This window comes from Dermacentor silvarum, chromosome 10 (genome assembly GCF_013339745.2).
Source record: "Dermacentor silvarum isolate Dsil-2018 chromosome 10, BIME_Dsil_1.4, whole genome shotgun sequence".
NCBI lineage: Eukaryota > Metazoa > Arthropoda > Arachnida > Ixodida > Ixodidae > Dermacentor > Dermacentor silvarum.
This window is the reverse complement of record NC_051163.1, coordinates 96,045,683-96,061,690: the sequence shown is the minus strand read 5'-3', so window position 1 is coordinate 96,061,690 and position 16,008 is coordinate 96,045,683. Positions and strand designations below refer to the sequence as shown.

The following is a 16,008-nucleotide window of genomic DNA, read 5'->3' as shown; positions in this document are numbered from 1 at the left end:
TGTGCTTGGGTATTGTCGCCACGGACTCTCTACAAAGGTGGCAGCGGCCTTCAGAGGAGTGTTTAAAATGGCTAGAAAGTACTTCGTTCCGAACTGCACTTCTGGATACCGGACTTGTGCGGAGCATGTGCCTTTACTCAAACCGTCGTCCGAAAGCGGACGTCTACAGCAGTGGCGCAGTGCAAATCTGAGAGCAGACCGAACTCTAATGCCTACCGACGATGTCTGCGCTAAAGTCCCTAGATATTTTTGCTTTCTTTAAGTAGCGACAAGCTTTGAAGCACCGCCGACGAATCTCATTGGGCGGCGCTCATTCCGGCAGCCATGTTCTTCCTAACGCTGTTCCCCGCAACCATTTCTCCAATATCTCCAAGACACGGCAGCAACATTACCATGGTTCTGTCCATCCAGTTACGTGACATTTGCATATTTTTAGAACTTTGTGCACCCTGTATAATACTGTTTTTTTCTCTGCAGATGTGTGTCCGATTTTCAAATTTGTTCCGTCCTGGCTACTGAATTTTATTACAATGTGCGTGCAGTGTATATTACACGCTTACATGTTTTTATTCAACATTTTTTATAGCTAGAGTGTATGAGAGCGTAAGCTTCTGGGATGGTTATCCCCTATTTAAATTATGGAGCTGCTTCACGCACAATTTTTTGTATTGTGCCATCGGTGCTGCCCGAACAATCCGTGTTCACGTCATTCACGCCGTGCACAAGGAACCTTAATTTTAGCGAGGTATTAGGCCTGCTATACTTATCCTTTATTCTGAAATAACAAATTTCCTTTGCAAAAAAAAAATGAAAGGTCTATGGGACTATTGTGTCGTCGGTGTAAGTGTATTTGTGGACAGGCTATAGCATGCATTGCCAAACACGCTTACATTTGCACATTCTGAATGCAATTTAGGAAAAAAGAAAGCCACCCCCTTTTTTACATCTTGCGAGAGCCACTATGTCCTCAAAGGACGAGAGACAATTTAGTAATATACACGGTCTATGTTAAGTGGAGTTGGAATAAAAAAGGCATTTGCTCAGGTTTTCATCAGTAAACTGTATTAGTGATGCTGTAATCCAAGTTAAGACGCCTGCCTTCGTCCCGCCTAATAAATTCCCATTTTAAAGAGTTTTTACGTAGCTGATATGCATAGCTGATATGGCAAGTTTGCGCCGTTTCATTTCTTAATTTACGTAGCAGCCACACTGAATTCGCGCAACGATGCTTGAACGGTTTTCTGAGTGTGAATGGAAGCAGCGATAATCATGAAATACAACATTTTCCAGTGCAGTCACTATTTTCTTCTGATCGAGGGGTGGCACGTGGGCTAACGCTTTTTTTTTTATGCTTGGATGAACGGTTAGACCGGACGAAACAAATTGTGCGCGCGAGCGTAGCTTGAGTGGGGTTTGAGTGCTGCCCGATCGATCCGTGTTCACGTCATTCACGCCCTGCACAAGGAACCTTCATGTTAGCGAGGAATTAAGCCTGGTATCATCATCATCATATGCCTATATTTTATGTCCACTGCAGGACGAAGGCCTCTACCTGTGATCTCCAATTACCCGTCTTGCGCTAGCGTATTCCTACTTGCGTACGCCTGCAAATTTCCTAATTTGTCATCCCATCTGGCTTTCTGCCGACCTCGACTGCGCTTCCCTTCTCTTGGTATCCATTCTGTAGCCATAATGGTCCACCGGTTATCCTACGCATTACATGGCCTGCCCAGCTCCATTTCTTCCGCTTAATGTCAACTAGAATATCGGCTATCCCCGTTTGTTCTCTGATCCACACCGCTCTCTTCCTGTCTCTTAACGTTAGTCCTAAGATATTTCGTTCCATCGCTCTTTGTGCGGTCCTTAACTTGTTCTCGAGTTTTTTTGTTAATATCCAAGTTCCTGCCCTATATGTTAGCACCGGTAGAATGCAATGATTGTACACTTTTCTTTTCAACGACAGTGGTAAGTACCTAGTCAGGATTTGGCATTGCCTGCCGTATGCACTCCAACCCAATTTTATTCTTCTGTAAATTTCTTTCTCGTGATCAGGGTCGTAAGCATCCTCCCTCCCGTCCCCCCACGGCCTTTCGCGGGACGGAAGATGTCGCGTTTGCTCTCTATATATGGTGATTGTAAAGGAGGAAAGATACGCTTAATTCTGCAGCCCTTCAGGGAGCACGGCGCAGAACGCGCGTTTGCTCTCCGACGTGCGTTGGCTCCCCGGGAAAGCGCGCGTCCCTCGCGCCCTTTCACTCGCACATACAGCGTCCGGATCGCGGCGACGATTTCATTGCCGTTGACGTCATACGGAACCTCACGGCGACGGCGATAACGACGCCGACGGCAGAAATCCGCTTTGGAGTGTCCATAGAAATGCTATCGCAATAAAACGAAAAAGAAAGGCCCTTCCCCGCACCCCGACAAGTTCGTAGTCGGCAGCGCGCGCTGGCCAACTTCGGCATACGACTGCAAACCGCGGTGTCGGCTTTCTTAACGAACAAGGATGACCAGACGATCGACACCGCGTGCTTCTCGACGATCGACCCCGCAAAAAAAAAAAAAAAAGCTAGCAGGGGGCCCTAGCGGGTCTCCGCCGGCTAGTCCCTGAGGACCTCAATAAAAGTTCATTGTCTGTCTGTCAGCTAGCAGGCCCCGATCTGTTCTGTAGAGGTCGGGAAATCGGGGAGTCAAACGACGTAGGGAACCTACATGGAACATGCCTACAGGCAAAAACAGCGTTGCATGTAGGCTCCCTAAAAAGATGGCTACCAGCCCGACACCTTTATTTCGAATACCGCCGAAACGTAAATAAAATTCTGCAGTGGGGTTGCGCCAGCTGGAGAGGAGCGTCTTTTCCGCGTTGGCAAAGGCTGCGCCGAAGCAGACGTATAAATAGCTGTTAAGGCAACATCTAAGCGGATAGCGCTAGCGGAAACGCCGGTAGTTTACAGCCATCTGCTGCATTAAGGGGGCTAACCGAGCGATGGAAAAAAACAGCGACGTAATTGCAAACTGCGCCATAGAATAGCGGAAATACCCGAGCAGGCAAACGCTTACGCACAGCAGTTAGAGGCAGCGAGTTGGGCGAGTTTTTGCGGTTCACTTCGCGAAACGCGACACACCTCCAAGACATTGGCAATACTGCGCAGCATAATGGCGCCAGGAAAAACTAAAACGGCCACGAACCACAGCCGTCAAGAACTTGGTGGAGAATTTCCTGGGAACAAAACAGGCCCTCCTCACTAAGCTCAAAGATAAGTACGTAGGGGACGTAACTCCCAACATTAAGTTCCGTATTGTCCAAGATGGCATAGTCTATGTTCCTGGTGAAGGTTAAATCAGGCGAGGTGTTTTGACTCACGATATTGCCTATGCGGGTTGGTCTTATGTCCCCGCTTGCTGACGGGGTTGGGACACGTCAGATTCTACGCGCGACGGCGTTCCGAGCGCGTTCCTGACGAATTTTCTATGCCGATGCCCGGATTTTTTATGCGTTTTTTAATTCCCCGGCTAGTGCGCCGCGGCGGATGACACCGTTTTCGATGCACGCGGCAAGCCACACCTGTTTTTTTTATCGAGCTGTCGTGTTCGCGCTGTGAGACGGGTCTCGGATGTTCGCTAAAACAACGCAGCCGAAACAGGACGGTCCAACAAATAAACACTTACTGACAAGACAGGCGAGGACGATCACCATCGCCGCCAAAGCCAGAAGCCCACAGAAGCTGCCGTCACGTGCCATGTCAGGAATCCTCTCAGTCGAGCAGCCAAACGCTCAACGCAGGGAGAAAATAACACCTCCGGCGAGGCGTGGCAGGTAGGAACGGTGATGTCGCGCAGAGAATCCGAAATCCCACGCCAAGCAAAGCGAGAATCCTCACGTTCCTCTGTCGTAGTAGTAATACGTCACGCCGTAGTCGCCGTAAGCTTGTCGCAGACTCGACACAAACGCGCACGGCACACGACGACCAACTGAGGATATAATGAGCACAGAATATTACGCCGGAAGCGTGGGGGTAGTAGCGTCAACCACCACGTCACCTCCCGCCGCCACGGCACGCGCGAAAACACAATGAACGTGCTTCTAGAACGTTTGAACCAAGGTTACTAAACTAGCTTCAGTTGTATACCTCTCCGCCCGTGCGCTTACCGCCGCTGTTGCGGCTCCTTCGGCAGCCGCCAGATGGCGGAGCCGTTCCATCGCTCTCCACTGCTGGCGCCTCGCCGCAGCCTTGAGCTCGTGCGGACGGGCAGCTTGCGCGTGTTTCACGCTCGCTGGTGTTCTAGTGATACCATGCGAAAGCGGCATCCATCTACAACAATAAGATAGATCGGGCTAGTTGGTTCATACTGAAAGAAGGGTAAACTGCACGATAGGAAGAAATGGATACGACGAAGCGCAGAAGCTGCGTTTATAAGTGTCGTTTGTTTTTCTTGCCGCCTAAACCTTTCACGCAGTTTCCTTTTCCCTTACAGCAGCTCGGCACGTTTTCTCGCTGCTTTTACTTGCTTAACACTTTGGTCTGGAGCAGTTATACGCCAGCTAGCGAGACCAAATTTGTTATCCACAAAAATAACAGCACAACTTTCTTGTAAAGCAATGAATGCTTTAATAAAGAAAATGGAGTAAAAAAACAACTGTGTGCCCCTATACATAGCTAAGACATAAACTGTCAGAAGGGACATAATAAAGGAAAATGATTTGGGCCTACGTGGAAACCAACTCCACCTACAGCAGCTTGGCACGTTTCCTCGCTTCCTTTAGACTGGATCCCCGCCGCTGCTCCAGGAACCTTGCTTAAGAATGCATTTTTACGCAAGGTTTTTTCAAGGTACGTGTGTATGCATGCGCGTGACTAAATAAAAATTAGCGTAGCTCGCACAAGTGGCACAAGGTTAAGAAAACAGCGGAGCTCATCGGCACCTAGCTGGTCCTGGCCTTACGGATTATGCTTTTTTGGAATTTATTGATGGATTATCGATTATTTATTAGCTATTGATTGCATATCACAAGGTATTGACCAAGTATTTAGGCGAGAATAAGCACTACCAAGTCATGCCCAGCATTATCCGGAATTTATTGTTTATTGATCGATAATTAATTAGCTATTGTTTGGCTATCGCAAGGTGATGCGAGGCACAGCTGTGCGTAGTGGCGTCATCGCTAGGCGAGTTTTTGCTAACACTACCCGGGGAAGCAAAAAGCTTAAACAGCCCCGCTGATAAAAATTTAATGATGCGTGCACTCAGTTCCTGAAAGCGCAAGGGGCATACAACACGTACTCGGCGTATTCTCTGACAGCTCTTCTAAGATGGCCCAGAAACAGGTCACCAAACATCTCTCTTCGTTCGCGTTTTTTCCCCCGGTTGTTTCAACAGATACGAGGGAAGGTTCGGGAACACTTTCGGCACCGCACCCTCTGCAAGTGTCCACTTGTCTCGTGGCACCTCAACCGTCTGTCCATTGATAATATGCACAAACATATTAAGATGACCAGCTCAATAAAGTGTAAATCACATACCATGGATTTCGCAGAGAGTTCCCGGTCGGAACGAAGGATCGCTCTGTTGAACGCCGAGCGAAGTGTCGCATTGCTGGGAGCACACAAGAAGTGGCGCGCCGAACTGTCAACATCGTTCGATAGCCCCTTGTTGCAGTCAGGAACGCAGCACGTCGGCATCGTCTGCTAATATCCTTAACAAACGCGGTGAAAGCTGCAACTTCGCGCATGACATGCTTCCTGAAATCAGCCGTCAACAACCAACCGCAGAATACACCAACGCTGCACCGCGTGTTTCATCCGGCCAGTTCGCGTAGCCGGCTAGTGAGGTAGTGAAGCTGGGTGCAACAGCAGCGCCATGAAGGCGCGGGTGGGTGGGGGGTTCCGCGAAATGCCACCAAATTTCTCAACTGAAGCTAGTCTAGCAACGTTGGTTTGAACGACGTCACGCTTCTTGTTCGTCAACGATGGAAAACATCGACGGCGCACCACCTCACGGCCAACGCTCAAAACGCACCACGATCAGTTGGCACGATAGCAAGCAGTGCGGGAGGCAATCCTCGGCAGACAAACCACCACCACTGCACGACGCGTTGTCCATGTATACCATGGTATAACACAGAACAAAAATGGAATTTTTCTTTGTGCAGAAATTTTAATATGTCAGTGTCCACAAAATTTGAGAAATCGACAGACTTCAGAAAAACGATGTATGCGGTCATGCTTTTACGTATCAGAGCACATTTAATAAAAACATATTCTACGTGCTTCTTGACAGTGTAAGTTCTCATGCAGAACGTCTGGTTTCGAAGCCGATGTTGCCTAAATAAATAGTGCAAAATTGTTAGCGCCTAATACGGGCAGATTCCTTCTAAATACCTTGGCAAACGTGCGATTTTCTCTCTTCATTCCTGGGCAACATTGAGGATAGAAGTTGTGACAACTCCAAGACTGTGCGTATATCGGCATATACGCGAAATTCATCCCACTATTACCAAAAAGTAGGGTTAACGAATTCAAAAAATGTAAGAGCCGTAGGTATCAGGCCGGCCTGCGTCCAGTAAAACTCGGCCGTGTTTAGAAATTTACATAATCAGAAATTAGAGAGGACCCGTGGAAGCTTGAGGCGCCAAGCTAACGTGTTCAAGCATCTAGACCATGACACGAAGATGCAGTGGTATTTCGCAGCACGAATCGCGCATATCTGACAAGATTGTGAGATTGTTCGTGCTTGTTCGAGTAACATGGCGACGCTTCACAGCGTAAGATACTACCACCACGTTACTCCGGCAGTTTCTCACAGGGCTGAAAGGCGATCTAGATGCAGGAGAAGTAGTAGTAGTATAACTTTTATTTAAGAAAAAAATTAAATCCAGGTCCAGTGGGTGGGTCCCTCAGTCCAGGGCCCCACTGGCGATAGCGGCACGCCGGGCTTGGTCGAGAAGGGCCAGTTGGTCCTGCCGCACCGTGCTGGCTAGCCACACCTCCCACTGCTTACTTTTGGAGTTTTGCCCCAAAAGGGGTGATTGGATTTCTTGTGGCCGATTCTGGCACGACCATGTGATATGGTCAAGAGATGGCCGCCCCCCGCACCAAGGGCAAGTGTTGGGGTACCGGGTGGGGTGTTTGTGGTGTAGTAGGAGTAGGTGTGGGTATGTACGGGTTTGTAGTCGGCGCCAGTCCCGCGTTTTCGCTGAGTCCAAGGATGGGTCTGGAAAGCTATACCGTTGCCTTCCTCGTCTCTGTGCCTCCAAGATATCTTTTATTGTGATCGGAGATTCTACGAGAGTGCGTTCCGTCGCTCGGATGCTATATTCTCGAGCGAGGCGGTCCGCCCTCTCGTTACCCGTCACTCCGGCGTGCGCCGGACACCACGTAATAGCGTGGTGTTCCGTGAGATTTCTTCCTAGGATTTTCATTGCGAGTTTGGGCAGGGTGCCTGTCATGAAAAGGCGACATGCCGACTGCGAGTCGGCTAGTATTAAAGTAGAACGTGCTCTATTTTCAGCGTCACGTATAGCCAGAGCCACCGCGGTAGAGTCCGCGAAGAGCAGTAATGGTCCCTAATTAGGCCTATCCGAGTTCTTACATTCTTCTCACGAGCCTCCTAATTGCTACGTCTCGCCACCGAATTTCTTTCGTCTTTCAAATAGCGAGAGTATGAACCCGTCCTGCCCGCTCACTGCTGGCGGTGACCTGTGAGGAGGCGAGGCGGCATTTTGTATGCGGAATCCGTAAAACCCTCCAACAATCGCCTTCTTTTCCGCTACGAGTGTGAATGCGACGTGATCGCCCCTATACGCGCCAAGTCACGAGGAAAGGTGGCCTGTTGCGTTTCCTTCGTTTTTCGCTTCTTTGACAAGAGCCGGTCGACGGAAAAGGTTGAAACTTGCGAACGTGTTTGAATCACGTGTCCTCGCCATTTTTTTTTCATTCGGCGGTTGAGTGAAGTCTTTTTCCCTGAAAGTTCAGGGCAACGCCAGTACCCAATTGTTTATTGACTATGGCAACAAGCGGTCGAACGCGAGGCCAATGTGTCGCGGGTAATGACAACGGCGTTCATATATGGGCGGAATACACGTTTCAGCCTTGTGCAACGAGACAGTTACTGTGTTCGCGACGTGAATCTTTCCTTCAGAGAGAGAGAGAGAGAGAGAAAAGACTGTATTCCGGGACAGACTAAGACTTATAAATATTCCTCCACCAAGAAGAATATGGCCAGCTGGTCGGCGAAGGCCGCCGACGCCAATCACACCCGCCAGTGGGTAAGTGAGCGGTAGTGAGGAGATTGTAGGGTTGCGGGGCAAGAGAAAGGGGTGTGCTCCACATTCGCGTACGCAGAGGGGCAGTTGAGACATGAAGGCTCTGAGCGCTAACGATGGCGGCGGGCTGTAGTGATCAAAGTGTTGAGCTGGACGGCCCTGAGGATGCGTACTTGAACAGTGCAGAGACAAGGGTGTGGTGGCGGAAGAGTTTCCAATGAATGAAGAAGTCTGCAATGAATGAAGTTTTCTCATAAAAGTGTGCCTCGTCCGCTATGGGTGGGTAAGGCCAGGAGATCATCGACGCCCGGCTATTAATCTCGCGGGCTAGCTCATGAGCGACCTGATTGGCGATAATCACCACATATCCTGGCACCCACACCACAGTGACCAAAGAAGGGGAGAGAAGGGAGAAAGAGTCATAAAGGTCGTCATGAAGATTATCGGGAAGTCTGTTTTCGCGAAGAGACCAGATTGCCGCCATGGAGTCCGAGCAAATGCGAACCGAAGAGAGGGAGCGAGAAGGGTTAGTTCGGGCGTCCTGTGAACGATCGCGGCCAATTCAGGGGATAGAGAAGAATTAGGAAGTGAGAAGGGGCCAGCGGTGAAAGGGATGGGAATGTCAAGGGGATTGTGACATAAGCAGTGGAGCCATGAGTTTGGTAATACGCTGCCTCAACGTAGCACGTGAGAGTGTTCGCTGGGAAAGGGTCGTGGAAGTGAGCGCGCCCTTGTCGTCGTCCCTCATGAATATCTCTGGTCATATTAGAGTGAAAAGGGGCACAGTGGAGGTTGCTGGGAAGGGGTCGTTGAGGGGTGTAGAGCGGGAAGTCAATAGGCCGGATGACAGCCCGCTGCAGTAACCAATGTACCTGCGCAGAGCCGAATACGCGGCCAAGTGGTCGATCACTGTGGAAGGGAAGAAATAGGCCTGTTGCGTATAGTTTGGCTGTGGATTCGTGTGTCGGAAGATTCAGGGCAGCTTTATGGAGAGTGTTTAAAGCCGGTTGAATGCGATGCATTTGTGTCTGCGTAACTGTGCAGTAGGATAGAGAATAAAGGAATTTGTTCAAGGCAAAGGCTGTTACAAGTTGATTGGCGCTGCATACGTCGAGGCGGCCGCGCCGCTTGACCACTCGTCGGACTAAGTGACGTACTTGGTGGCATGTGGTGATCGTGAACTGTATTGCGCGGGTGAAAGAGTGGTTTTGGAGGGGAAAATCCGGCAGGATGTCGTGCGGGGGGTAGGAGTACCAGCTCTTTCCTTCACCACTCTTGGCAACTGATTCTACGCGCTTCTTTTAATTGACTTTGTTTATAAACTGTCGCTCACTGAGGCGTGCAGAACCGGTTTCACCGCTACTGCTCAAGCTGTTGTTCGTGTAAAATATTAAAAGTGTGAAAGCTCTCCCAATAGCCGGCTACGTTCTTTGATCATCGTCTTCTCGTTAGGTCCATGGAGTTGATCTGTCTTTAATTCCTCATAAATATGTCATGCAATAGTAAATTGCAAATCCCTGGCGGTCTGTCGTTTCCCGTATTACGCGAGGACTAGGGATAGTTTCTTATTATTCGTGTATTACGTAAAAACGTAAGCACTAATTTAGCGTCTTTCAAGATCCTAATCTCATACTATGCTACACACAGAGTAATTGTGAAGAACAGACGAAAAGACGCGTGAATAATAAACGGATAGCGTGCATCTACTGCTGAAAATTTAGGAGCTTGCTTTGCAATAGAGTAGCCGCGTGAGAAATTTGCGGCTGTAGTTGTAACAAGGTGCTTCAAACACCCCAGCTGCTTTCGCCGTAATTCGCTTGAGTACGCACAATCTGCGGCACCATTCTTTGTCGAACGCAGCTCGGTTCGATGGAGCTGCTTCACACCAATGCAAGTTTGCAGTGTTGATTAGACCGCTGAGAAAATAGCGCATCGTCCGTTTCGCAATCAAGCGGATTCTTGCGATCGCAGATGCACGGAAACACTTGCACTATTTGCGTTTTGGTCTGTCAATACATATAAATATTGCGTGTCTATGCATTATTTACCTTGCAGGAGCTGCTCTGCTTCATTTCCTGTTCTTTGCATTCTGTTCAAATTCAAGACGCAGTTCAGCTTCAAAACAGTTACGGGAACATGCCCGCTTCCTAGAATCGATGCATCAGGCTGGTTTCTTCAATTTATTCTTGTCAATTTAGTTTCGGCCACATACCCAGTACCACTGTTTCAAGACAGAGGGTTGAGCTAGTACCATTTCGAATTCTGTTAGTGCATCAAGAACGAAAACGTGCGCTCATGGGAAGACGGAAGGCAACGTGGGATGATGTACACACGGGCAGTTTCATTCGGCAAGTCTCAGTGGCGCCCTCTAACCTGTGACGTCATCTTGTGGACTACAGGCCGCGTACTGCGCTTGTAGCTCCGCGAAGGCGTTTAGCTGCAGCAGATCAGGCTGCCCTAGTTCTGGTTTTGGTTTTCTAAACAGCGTGTGCGATCAAACTCGCCGATATACCGAGACCGATTATTAAATTGAAAGCGTTATATTGCCACCTGTTGTTAGTGGGTCGAGGGCAAGAGTGGGTCGAACCCAAGAGAACAAAGACCGTGCGCCCTTCCCTGCTCGAGCGATTACCCTGTTAATAATTGTAACTTTATTCTACCTATCAGATCAGTATTCACTTCACTGAAATTTGTTTCTCCAAATTCGTAAGTAACATTGTATTTTTTCTGACCTTGATAATAAACTCATTTGTCACCCTTCAGTTAGTCTGACTGGTCGTTGGCACACTACTGTAGTAATACAAAATTTTCTTTGTTTTTGCCGTCTATTATTTTGTCCATCTCATTGTCAAAAAGAATTTTTTTAGCTACCTACTGCCGCCCGACTCTTGGCCTATCGCCCTCAGTGGTTGCGAGCCATGATAAAGGATCATCATCATCATCAGCCCCGACGATTGCGTTTTCCAAGGGACAGCTGCTCTACGGTTTATCAAACCCTCAAGACCACTTCTAGAGGCTCGTGACAAACTGGTGGAGGTGCTGGGTACACGTCCTCACGGATGTTGCAGACCCCTCCAAGGATCCGCGCTACGAATCCAGTGCCTGTCGACACTCCCGTGCATCGGGCCAGCCGCAGGATCCGGGGACTGTCCCCAGAAGTCGTCAACGCTACGGTTCCCACCACATCAACCGGTATGACCAGCGCTTCCCTTCTAACCACCCCAACCGGTACGGGAAGCACGATGTCGAATCGTTACACACTTGAGAGCCCACGGGTCCCGAAGACGTTTCATGGCACCGTGTTCGAAGACGTCGAAGACTGGATGGTCGACTTCAAACGCGTGGCCTCCGTGAACGAATGGAACGACACGGAAAAACTAAGACACGTCTGCTTCTACGTGGAGGATGGGGAGCGTAAGTGGTTTCAGAACCGCGAGGAGCAACTGTCATCGTGGCGCGAGTTTTGTCGTCAGCTTTTGGAGACCTACACCAGTGCTTATCGCCACGAACGAGCGGAACGAGCGATTCAGGCGCGCGTCCAGTTGCCAAACGAAACTCTGACCACGTACGTCGAAGACATGACGCGCCTCTTCAGACAAGCGGATCCAAGAACGACGGAGGAGAAGTTACGTCATCTGATGCACGGGGTCAAGGAGCAGCTCTTCGCTGGCCTCGTACGGAGCCCTCCGAAGATGGTCGCGGAGTTCTTGTCCGAGGCCATGACCATGGAAAAGATGCTTATGCATCGCTCGAACCTGTATGAGCGGCAAGCGAACAGCATGTCTGCTTCTGACATTTTCACGGCCATAGGAAGCAACGGTGACTGTCTGCGAGAACTCATCCGCTCTGTAACGCGTGAAGAGTTGCAAAAGGCCGCCGTAACACCGCACCCTACGGTAAGCTGCATAGCAAGCATTATCAAGGACCAACTGCACCAGGCGCTCCGTGACACCTTGCCTCCTGATAACGCTGCGGCAGTACCTCCTGAATACCCCCGTGCGACCTGCGCGGAAGCCCTGAAGCGCCCTGCTTCTTCTCCGCCGCTGTTCGTTCGTGCTCCTCCTACGGTGTCAGTTTAGTCGGCGCAGCCGATACCGTACTACGACGCTGAGTACACGCCTCCGCCCGTTGTTCATGCCGCTCCATTTGCCCATCGTTCGGAGCAAGCAGTTCACTACGGCGACGACAGACGCCCGCCCCCTCGGAAGTCGGATGTTTGGCGCACACCCGATCATCGGCCTCTGTGCTTACACTGCGGTGAAGCTGACCACTTGTACCACCAGTGCCCATACCGCGCCTTGGGATTCGCGGCTTTTCCGCATACTCGCCGCCGCCCCGATACGGCCAGTGATCCCGGGACATTCAGAACTACCTCTCTCAGCAGCACTTGCCACCGCCTGCCGGGCGGTAGTCGCGATCGCCGTCCCCGAGACGATTTTCACCTCCGTCCCAGCGGTATTCTCCCGAGCGGTCGCCCAGTCCCCGCCGGGCAAACTAACTGAGGCGATCTTTGGGGGCGAGGTCGCTGACGGTCGAAGCGCTGAAGACCTCTGACGGACGCAGTTACGGAAACATACCGATCCGACATCACCTGCAGCCGAACGGGACGACCGGCTTTCGCTCGATATACCAGTGACGCTTACGCCGTTCGTGCTTTAGTGGACACCGGCGCAGACTACTCGATACTAAGCGGGAAAATAGCAACGCAGCTGAAGAAAGTAATCACGCCCTGGCATGACTCTCAGATTCGGACGGCTGGCGGCCACGTCGTTATTCCACTGGGTCGCCTGCACGAGTAGAGTCGAGATTCAAGGATCTACATTCGTAGCGAGCTGCCTTGTATTACGTGAATGCTCCCGCGACGTTATTCTTGGGGTTGAATTCCTGTAGGAGTACGGCGCTATTATCGATCTGCAAGAGCGTCGTATCACTTTCTCTGCCAAACGAGCAATCGACGTGCAAAACGGCCAACGGCGCGACGACGTACTTCGTGTTTCTGCAGACAGCGTAGCGCTTCCTCCACGAGCCAGTGTCCTCGTCGACGTCACATGCTGTGGCTCACGCGATGGCGAAGCGGTGGCCGAAAGTAACCTGGAACACCTACTGAAGCAAGGTGTTTGTGTGGCTCGAAGTGTTATACAGATTCGTGCTGGTCATTCGCAATTGCTCGTCACCACCTTTAGCTACGAGCACCGACATCTGTTTCGCGGCACTTCATTAGCGTTTACAGACGCAGTAGCAAACGTTAACAACTGTTTCACATCAGAAGTAGTGGAGACAGCAGACACGTCTCTGGGCCATCTCGACATCAATTATGAACTGTCCACTGACAGCAAGACAGCACTGTGCAAGCTCTTGCTTGAATTCAGGACCTGCTTCGCACATTCTTTCAAGGTACGCAAGACTTCCGTCACTAAACACAGGATCATTACGTACGAAGATGCATGCCCGATACACCAGCAGCCTCACCGTGTGTCGGCAAAAGAACGCGAAGCCATACGTACGCAAGTCCGGGAGATGCTTGACGATGGCGTGATCGAACCTTCCATCAGACCGTGGTCGTCTCCGGTCGTTCTTGTGAAAAAAAAAAGACGGAACGCTACGTTTCTGTGTCGACTACCGCAAGCTCGACAACGTGACTAAAAAGGACGTGTACCCGCTGCCGAGTATCGACGACTCGTTAGATAGGCTACGGCGTGCCTACTATTTTTCTTCTCTTGATTTAAAAAGCCGGGTACTGGCAAATCGAAGTAGACGAACGCGACCGCGAGAAAACAGCCTTTGTGACTCCAGATGCTCTCAATGAATTTCGAGTGCTTCCTTTTGGCTTGTGTTCAGCCGCGGCTACTTTCCAGCGAATGATGGACACTGTCCTTACTGGACTGAAGTGGCAGGCCTGTATTGTGTACCTAGATGATGTGGTCATCTTCTCTGAAACGTTCGAGCAGCATCTGCACCGCCTACGGAGTGTGCTAGAAGTCATCCGATCGGCAGACCTCTCACTTAAGCCCGACAAGTGCCACTTTGGTTATGAAGAGCTCAAGTTCCTCCGGCATGTAGTAAGCGCCAAAGGGGTCCGACCCGATCCAGACAAGCGTGGCGCTGTGGCCACGTTTCCAGCGCCTGCCGATAAAAAGGCTGTCCGGCGCTTCTTGGGTTCGTGCGCCTACGACCGCCGGTTTATTAAAGGCTTTTCGAAGATAGCGGAACCCCGGACTCGCCTTATAAGGGACGATACGCCATTTGTGTGGCATAATGAGCAACAGGCGGCGTTTGCTGAATTACGACAGCGCCTGCAGTCAGCACCCGTTCTTGCACATTTTGACGATGATGCTGATACCTGAGGTGCATACGACGCCAGTAGCATTGGCCATGGCGCAGTGCTCGTCCAGCTTCAAGATGGAGTGGAAAAAGTTATAGCGTATGCCAGCCACTCCCTGCCCCCTGCCGAGGCGAATTATTCGACTACGGAGAAAGAGTGTCCTCGCGGTCGTGTGGACGATCACCAAGTTTCGCCCCTATCTTTATGGTCGTCCCTTCAAAGTAGTGACGAACCACTATGCCCTCTGTTGGTTGGTAAGCATGCGCGACCCTTCAGGACGACTGGCACGGTGGAGCTTGCGGCTACACGAATTTGACATCACCATCGTTTATAAGTCTGGCCGTAAGCATGAAGACGCTGATACGCGGTCTCGCGCACCCATTGACCCTGCCAGTCAGGAAACAGAGGATGATGACGGCTTCCTGGGTGCCATTAGTTCGTCGGACTTGAGCAGACGCCAGCTTGACGACGCTGAGGTTCCACCAATCATCGATCATTTAGAGGGCCGCGACACAACCATACCACGCCATCTGTCCCGCTCGCTGACGTCCTTACCTCCTGGTGGTTCCAAGGGACATGCGCGACGACATCCTCTTCGCTTGCCATGACGAACCGACATCTGGTCATTTAGACTTTTCACGAACACTCGCTAGAGTAAGCGAAGTGTACTATTGGCCCGGGCTTTCGGCAAGCGTTAAACAGTACGTTAACGGCTGTGTGAATGCTAGCGCTGCAAGACACCATCCGTTAAACCGGCTGGCTTACTTCAGCCAATTGAAGCACCTCACACGCCTTTCGACCAAGTCGGCATGGACATTCTCGGACAATTTCCTCTGTCTACCGACGGCAACAAATGGGTGATCGTCACGACTGATTATTTAACACGCTATGCTGAGACGCAGGCGATCCGACGAGCCACGGCCTCAAAGGTAGCGCAATTCTTCATGCGCTACATCGTCTTGCGTCACGGTGCTCCTTCTACTGTAATAACAGACAGAGGGACAGCATTCACAGCGCAGCTTATGGACGAAGATTTTGAATTATGCAACACCAGGCATCGCAAGACGACCGCGTATCATCCGCGTACCAACGGACTTACCTAGCGACTGAATAAGACGGTCACAGACATGCTCGCAATGTACATCGACGTCCAACACAAAACATGGGATCGGATCTTGCCTGACGTGACCTTCGCGTATAACAGCGTCGTGCAAGAGACGACGCGCTTCATGCCCTTTCCGCCTTCTCTATGGTCCCGAAGTCCAGACGATGCTGGACGCTACGCTGCCGTGTCAAGACGCTGACCTGTTGACAACTGATGCCGAGGAATTTGTAGAGCGTGCCGAGGAAGCTCGGCAGCTCGCGCGGTTACATATCGGCCAGCAGCAGCAGGCAGACGCACGATCGTGACAACATCCGCCAC

General features: G+C 50.7%; 3 protein-coding genes across 11 annotated transcripts in view; all 3 read right to left on the bottom strand.

The window, feature by feature from the left end:
• The window catches only part of LOC119466316 (uncharacterized PE-PGRS family protein PE_PGRS20-like), a 1,297,174-nt gene that overhangs the window by 11,699 nt on the left and 1,269,467 nt on the right, over nucleotides 1-16,008 (bottom strand). For 2 of the 8 annotated variants that reach the window (XM_049656753.1, XM_049656752.1), the window contains exon 2: nucleotides 3,670-3,817. The exons of 4 other annotated variants lie outside the window; for them this stretch is intronic. In XM_049656753.1, coding sequence (XP_049512710.1) covers nucleotides 3,670-3,742 — 73 coding nt within the window. In that variant the 5' untranslated portion in view covers nucleotides 3,743-3,817. Of the gene's footprint in view, nucleotides 1-3,669; nucleotides 4,042-16,008 lie in introns of all 8 variants that reach the window. 2 more of the 8 variants (XM_049656754.1, XM_037726825.2) reach the window with 2 other exon arrangements.
• LOC119466324 (uncharacterized) overlaps nucleotides 1-16,008 on the bottom strand; it is a 683,885-nt gene that overhangs the window by 268,147 nt on the left and 399,730 nt on the right. The window lies entirely within an intron of this gene.
• LOC119466322 (PE-PGRS family protein PE_PGRS26-like) overlaps nucleotides 1-16,008 on the bottom strand; it is a 471,155-nt gene that overhangs the window by 131,789 nt on the left and 323,358 nt on the right. The window lies entirely within an intron of this gene.